We start from the raw sequence: 8,052 nt of genomic DNA, 5'->3' as shown, positions 1-8,052 counted from the left end.
TTTGCCATGACCAATCCAAGGTGATACACGCTACACAAACGGTTGGAATGATGTGGTCCTTGCGCGGGTGGCCCAATCAAGCATCTCCAACCGAAGCTTATGTAAGAGACTTATAGTACGGTCAATAGCACTTCTTTTTATCCCCACTTCTTAAAAGTCAATCAGGGTGGCCCCAGTTGAATGATTTAGAGAACCATAGACCATCAAAAACTCAGAAATACCTGATGAGTGGACCACCCTTCTTTAATTTTAATTTTTTATTGTTTGGTTTAGGGCATGTTCACGGTGCTCCCTACCTGATGTATGACCCTCAATTCAAATACATGTGCCATATCCACACGTGTACCACAAACCCACTAAGCATTTTCATGCTAATTAACAAAAATGGTAAAAGAAAACATTACTTTTTTATTATTATTATTAGTAATAAAAACAAACACTCATCTAGGATACATGATCCTTGAGCTTATTCAACAGAAAGATTATTGGAGAGATAATCAAGAGTAGCAACATAATAATATGGATTATAGAGCTCTAGTACGGCCTTCGCCCAACGATGTTGCCAGGAGGGCTGTAGTTGCATGTGATGAAAATTGCACCACTGTTGCACTTCACACGTGCGCAACCGAGTCGGACCGAGTCACGCCAAACTACCTGAGTGTAGTGTCCACACTGCTTTCCGGCTGCACACGTGTTTGCGTTGTAGTTATAGTCTCGTCTCTCGCCGACCCATGAATTCACTGCATCAGCAGCTGTGAATTCACGGCCAGAGCCCCAGAAGATGTTCTCACCATATGGCCCACCTGAGTGCACAAGCCGGCAATCACCGATACGCTGATTAGCGTAGTTCCTGGCAAAGGCCTCCACGGTAGGGTCCCATGTCATGGCGCCGACGCCAACCTGCGCACGTGCGGCATTATGAGCAGCAAGGAAGTCTTGGGGGGAGTTTTGGGCTTGGGTAAGATGAGCCAGGGCTAGACTCACGACACACATCAGAGCGAGTGCAAGGCTGGAGAATGCCATCTTTTTAGCTATTGTTAGGATGGATTGCTTGACAGAAATTAGCATTGTGGGAGGGTTATTTATAGCTGCAAACATGCATGACATGGTATGGGTGGCCATGGAAAGATAAAGGCCACGTCACCGTTCTGTTTTTTTCTTTCTTTGAAAAGTCTGATAGGAAAATTTCTATGATAAAATATTCATCGTTGCCGTGAACTCTCGGGTTACATGGACAAAAAATTCAGAAGAGAGAGAGAGAGAGAGAGCGCACAACAATTATTTTCCCTAGCCATTCATTTGTTTTTGTACACTGTTTAAACGGCCTGATTAGTAGAAAAATATCTGCGCTGTGGCAGTGTTGTCCCTCTCATTGCATAGCTAATGACGTACGATCAATTTAAATTTCGATCAATACCGATCCAAGGTGAGGCCCAAGCAAATGGCCTAATACGGATAAAACGACTAGGGCTGAAAGTTAGGCAGGCTCAACCTGACCGACCTGTGACTGACCTGACATTGGGTTGGGCTCGAGCACGGTGTATTGGGTTCGGTCTCAGGCTTGGGCTATACAAACACCAACCCTATTAAACTTGGGTCCAACCGGCTCGGGTTGGCTGACCCAAACTGAACCCTATTGATATATAAGTTACTTATGAATTATAATTGGGTGTGGATGGTTTGTGTTGAAGGCACAAGAAATTACAGTGCCGTCAAGTTTAACTTATTCATGTCATTGACAATGACTCAAGCTAATAAGATACACTAGATTTCTCTCTCCCAAATAGATTGCATGCAACACAAGATGACTTTTAAAAGAAGAGTTGTCTTATATTTTAGCTTGTTTGTTTAGAAAAAATGAAATTCTTTACCATAAATAACTCTATATATAATTAATAAAATCATAGATACAAAAAGATAAGACATGTATTGAAATATAATACATTAATGCAATAATGAAAGTTATTAGCACTTATCCGGCTAGCCAACCTGACCAACTTGGCTGAGCCCGCTTGGGTTGAGAATTCCCAACCAAGGTTGGGTTAGAGTTGAGGTATGGAAATCTTGGGTTGGGCTAGGCTTGAGCACCAACCTAATCAAACCCATCTAACTTTTAGCCCTAAAAACGTCCATACCATATGTACAGTGAAATCGGATTGCGTATTGAGTTACTCGGTATGACTCAGCTAGGCCCACCTTAAATGTATGTGGTCTATCCACACCGTCCGTCTGTTTTTCCATCTAATTTAATGGGTTGAACCCAAAATTTAAGTATATCCAAAGATCAAGTGGATCATTCCACTGAAAATAGTGGTGATACATTGAAACCTTTCTAGGCCTCACAGCAATGTTTATTTGTCATCCAACCTATTCATAAGATCATATAGACATGGATGAAGGGAAAGGAAGACACAAATATAAGCTTAATCCAAAACTTCTATGGCCCCCAAGAATTTTCCAACGGTAGACATTTAAGTCAATTGTTTCCTATGGTGTGGTCCATTTGAATAGTGGATATGCCTCATATTTTGGCTCAAGCCCTAAATTTATATGGTAAAATGGATGAACAGAGCAGATAAAATACATGAATCATGGTAGACCTCACAGAGTTTACCAGTACGCGAAGGGCCTGTTTGGGCGGTGGGATTTGAAGGGATTAGGTGGGATGGGATTAAAAAAACATAATTATTACCCATGGCAGGGATTGTTCCCTATTGCCATGGGATGAGATTAATGCCATGCTTTGTTGATAATACCGTGGTACATTGGATGGATATACCCACCATCATTTGAAATTACCGAGAATAGCACACGTGTTATATCTAAACCATTCATTTGTTTTGTAACCTCATTTTATGGCATGGGCCTAAAATTGAGGTAGATCCAAAACTTATGTAGCCTCAAAGAAGTTTTCAACAATAAATATTCAATCCCCCTTGCTTTCTATGGTGGGGTCCACTTGAGCTTTAGATTTAACTAATTTTTTGGCCCATGCTCTAAAATAATCTTGATAAATGGGTGGACGGTGTGGATATAGCCCACACATCATACACAACTTGGTAACATTGAGTGAAATTGGATCAGGACCCAATGCAATTCCATTTAATGTAATTCCAAGCTTTTCCATTTCTTCCCAAACATGGGGTGGATTTGGCACGGAACCAGATGAATCCCATCCCACCTATTCCCTTCTAATCCTACCGCCCATACAGGCCTTAAGTGTCGTGAGTTACTCACGACCCGATCCGCTTCCATGTATAGTATCGGCGCAGATTGGGTACTACTCGACAAAGACATAACTAGATATGGACGGGACCTAACAACTAGTACATGTACGGTGATAAAGGGGCACTGAGATCACTATCTTCTTTCTCTATGGTAGACCTTCAATCCACATGCGTGTGTACAGAGGAATGCTCACCTGCGCACCTTCTTACATGAGCACCCATGCATAGCTTTGCACACGTGTCATGAGCACATAATGTGAATGGTCCACATGATGCAGAACCCCTTGAAACTCTATCGATCCAATTTTTAGCCTGATTAAAAACTTTAGTAGACTATAGCAAAGAGAAATACAAATCAATGGAGTAAATTGTTTCCTTTTTTCGATGGCCCACCAGAGTTACGTATCGTGCTGAAAGTTGGGTTTTGAGATTTCAAGGGGTGCCACATCACTTGAACAACTGTTCAGATTTTGTGCCCATAACACGTGCAAAGGTGCACACAGGTGATCACATAAGAAGGTGCACATGTGAGCATTCCTCTCTCTTTATATATAATATTATAGAATGGTATCTAACTTAATTATATGAGTTAAAGAATTAGGAAACTTTTTGAAAATAGTAAAAATCATTACAAAGAGTTTTAAAAAAATAGAGTTTTAAAAAAATAAAATTCTAATCATACTAATCATACCAAAACTTATAAAAAAAAATAATTGTTAGATGACAAAATCAAAGAAACTGTCTACAATCAAACTATTAAAACTTTAAAGATAATGAAAGTGAAGTTTTGTACCAAAATATAATTTTAGCCTAGAGAATCATTTCTCTCCTCTTTTTGAGAAAAGTTTTAGACCAAAATATAGTTTTAACTTAGAAAATGGTTTTTCTCTCTCTCTCTCTCTCTCTCTCTCTCTCTCTCTCTCAATGTGAAAGGGAAAGCAGCTTTATCAATTTCAACATCATAGTCATGTGTTAAACAGATGACCATTCATAAAATCATGACAGTCTACAGCCTTAATGCGCGTTTGGGCTTTCTTCCCCATAGTTTGAACCTTCCGGCTCGATTTCATTCATTCTTAGTCTCTTGTTTAGTCCTCTAACCGTCTTACATCGAAGCCGAAGTGATCCCACTTCAAGCACTTCAAGATTTATGGGATACAACGACAGATAATATAATGTAGAATTTTTAACTGTCCTTGTAAGATGAATATGATTTTATGCATGATGTGTGCCGGGTCTCTTTTAATAATATTTTTTATTTCTTTTAGAGTTTATTGCCATTTTTTTTTTAAGTCATTGATCAGACTGACCTGATCATCAGTACTATCGTACGTTCCTTTATATATTTGCTGTTCATTTAACAACAGTAATTGTATTCTTATCATGTGCAGAGAGCAGATACCACGTGATGGATGATCCACATTTCCAGTAGCACGGCAGTGGTCAGGTGTCGACATTACAGCTCAACTATGAATCTGACCCTTTAAATAGAGGGGCTTTTTTCCTACTACATTACATCTGGGATACATTGGGACCACAATATTAATTAACGGTCTGGATCGTCGTGCATATGTCCTATGGGTGCGATTTCGGAATTTAGTCCTTTGTACGAAAATGCATGTTGCTGGGTCTCGCCTTTCTACCGAACATCGCGTCATGGCACGTTCCATGCATCTCTCTGTACGGGAAAAAAACACTCAAATCATTTGGGATGAACCATCTTGTGTATGTGTAATCCACTCATTCCATATCATATGCTTTAAAAAAATCAGTTTGTTTAAAAACAAAATTGGGCCAAACCAGTGGAAAAATATAAAATTACACCTAAAACCTCTAACTTATGCATTTAATCCCATCAGAATTTTGGGTGACACGAATTTTTGCTTGTTCCACCTTATGAGCGGGTTTGATAAAAGATATATACCATGGTTGCCCCATACAAACCCGTGCTTGGCATCCCATTCACATTGTTCCCTATGTGTCTCCTACATAAGCTGCGGATCTTGATGAATTTTAGCCTTGCCGTCAACATGAACAAGTCACTCTCTTTTTATTTTTATTTTTTAACACACACGTGCACACACCCCCACACGTATCATAGTGGGATTTCACCACCCATGGATACTCAAACCCTTGACCGGGTGTTGAAACTCGTGAGAGTCTACCGCAGGAGGAAGAGTAAGGATCCCATGAAGGATATCACCTGATGGATGCAATGGGATATCCAGTGTTTCCAATTGTTTTGCCATATCATTTTTAAGAATTTAGAAAATTAGGAAGATTCAATCTGCCTAACATAATTTGGAAAATTAAGAAGATTCAAATCTCAGGTGAACTATACTATACTTAACAGCTTCACAATTAAAACTTCTTTTTATAATATTTATTTTCCATTCAACTTGTTGATGATAACACGGTAATAAAAAAGATCCAAAACTTTTGTGGCACATTAAAGGTCAATCACTACTTTTTAGATCTACTTCATTTTTGGGCTCATGAATTTAAATGATTCAGCAAAATGGACGGTCCACACGGATATACAAAATATATACTACATACATCAAGGTGGGGCCCGGTGAGGGCAGCACAATCTTAGGGAGAACGGATTGGCTACTCCCCATGCCACCAGCAACTTGGCTGGTGGTCGATGCTATGTAGGCGCCACCCTGATGTACATGCTTCATCCATTTTTAAAGATCATTTCAGGGATTGATCCAAAAAATGAGAGGAATATAAATCTCAGGTGCACCACACCACAGGAAAACAATATTGATTGGATATCCACCATTAAAATCCCCCTAAGGTCCACTGTACTGTTTATTTGACATCCAGTCTGTTGATTAGGTCATACAAACCCAGATGAAGGGAAAAAACAAAGATCAGCTTCGTCCAAAACTTTTATGGCCCCCAAAAAGTTTTTAATGGCCAAAATTCATTCAACACTGTTTCCTATAATGTGGTCCACTTGATATTGGTATATAACTCATTTTTTGTCTCATACCTTAAAATGATCTAGAAAAATAGATGGACGGAATGGATGAAACACATACATCATGGCGGGGCCCACAGAGCACCGACCATCAGCCATTGGCCGGTGGCCGGGGGAGTAGCCAATCCGTTTCCAATCTTAGGTGAGACTGGGGCCCACCTAATCCACTCCGTGGATGACGTAGATTACGTAGACACATGAGAAAAACGTGCGGCCGGCTGCGGAAACGTCTTATCTTGGACCAGAATCGTCTTCCACAATTGCGGTCCGCCACCGTGAAACGCGAGAGTTATGTGGCCGCCACCGTGTTGCGAGTGTAACCTCCACTCCGTTTATCACGTCACCTTTTTCTGTATTCACCGTACAACGCGAAAAAAAATCCAAAACTCAGCTGGGCCACCATCACCAGTAAAATTTCAAGTTCACACGGTGTGATCCGCCTGAGTTTTAATTGAGATCAAATTTCAGAGTATCCGTTAAGCGTGGTGAGGCCCATCTGATAAACGGTTTGGATAGAATTATATAATTGATGGTAGCCCCAGACACCTACCTATGGTTGGCGTCCCTTCCCCATGTGTGGACTATCTGAGTCGCAGATCGGGCTTATTTTTGCTTCCAAGACTTACCATTGTGTGACGAACGTGATGGACGGAGTGGATCTCTCACAAAAGATATGGCGGGTCACGTGTGTCGTACGCGCTGCGTGTAACAGGTGTTGCGAAGGATTCCGTGCCGGATACGACAAAGGAGGTGTCATGTGATACGCGATCAGTATCTATGGGCAGGATACACGGGTTTTCTTTTTTGACAAGTGGGTCACAATTTCTTTAATCCAGACTGTTAGAACATTGTAGCCCAATGATGATGGTCTGTCCATTGGTAATTTTCTCTCCAAAATTTGTCAATCGTAACCTCTACATTTCTAGACTACAGATAGACGGTTAAGAAGAGGAATACAGTAACTGCCTACATTCTACTGGTGAAAGTAAAAATTCGATGGCTGCGATCTTCCAATATGGGAGATTTTTTTATTAACGGGCCATCCACGGAAGTGGTCTGCTTGGATTACAATCCCAGATATCTTACATCTGTGACACGTTGGCAGGGCGCTTGAGTCGGTTGGATGAAGCCGCGACTGTAAATAGCCGTTCTCTTCGAGAAGGAATGGCCCTCCCCCACCGACCCAGGTCAGTCTTGCGGGGCGCGGTTTCTGTATGGTCGTGATCTTTTTCTTTTTTTTTTTTTTTTTTTTAATTTTATTTGAAAGGCACGCACACACACCCCCCACACACATAGAGCTGGCCATCAAACCAAGTTGGATTGGACTGGGCTCAACTCGACTTGGTCTAAAATTTATATGGCTTGACCTGAACTCGATCCGATCCAGGACATCTGACTCAAACTGATCCGATGCACGTCTGGCCTAATTCAATCCAAGTCTGACTTGGTCAGGAAAATCGAGTCGAATCGGGTTGGGCATGATTCGGATTGGTCCATAAGACCTTTTCTCCAAGCTTTTCTGCCATTAGAGGAATGAAATCCTCAAAAGCTATCGCATTTTTTTTTTCATTTTTTGCCACCCCTCCTACACTCATCCTCACCTCCATTATCATCCTTTTCCTCTCCTTTGTCAGCCTCATCATCATCTTTGTTTTCTGGAGCAACAACTATGGGTTTGCTTCTGCCGATGATAGCTAGAACATTCTTCTCGTTTAAGTTAGCTGCTCTTGGCAAAACAACTATTTGCTTTGACAGCAAACCCATCACCAAGAGCAGCAAAACTAGAGATTTCCCAGCAGCAGCCAAAACAGCTTCTGCTACAACAGATTCTATTGC

At 41.0% G+C, this 8,052-nt stretch overlaps 1 protein-coding gene across 1 annotated transcript; it reads right to left on the bottom strand.

Moving 5' to 3' along the window:
• Window positions 1-417: 417 nt before the first annotated feature.
• LOC131229782 (pathogenesis-related protein PRB1-2-like) lies at window positions 418-1,066 on the bottom strand. Its single transcript, XM_058225797.1, has one exon. It carries the CDS (start codon window positions 1,021-1,023, stop codon window positions 535-537), a length of 489 nt encoding a protein of 162 aa, XP_058081780.1. The 5' UTR covers window positions 1,024-1,066; the 3' UTR covers window positions 418-534.
• Window positions 1,067-8,052: the final 6,986 nt, after the last annotated feature.

Source organism: Magnolia sinica, chromosome 16 (genome assembly GCF_029962835.1).
Source record: "Magnolia sinica isolate HGM2019 chromosome 16, MsV1, whole genome shotgun sequence".
NCBI lineage: Eukaryota > Viridiplantae > Streptophyta > Magnoliopsida > Magnoliales > Magnoliaceae > Magnolia > Magnolia sinica.
Note: the sequence above shows the minus strand (reverse complement) of the source record. Positions and strands in the feature narration are given on the sequence as shown.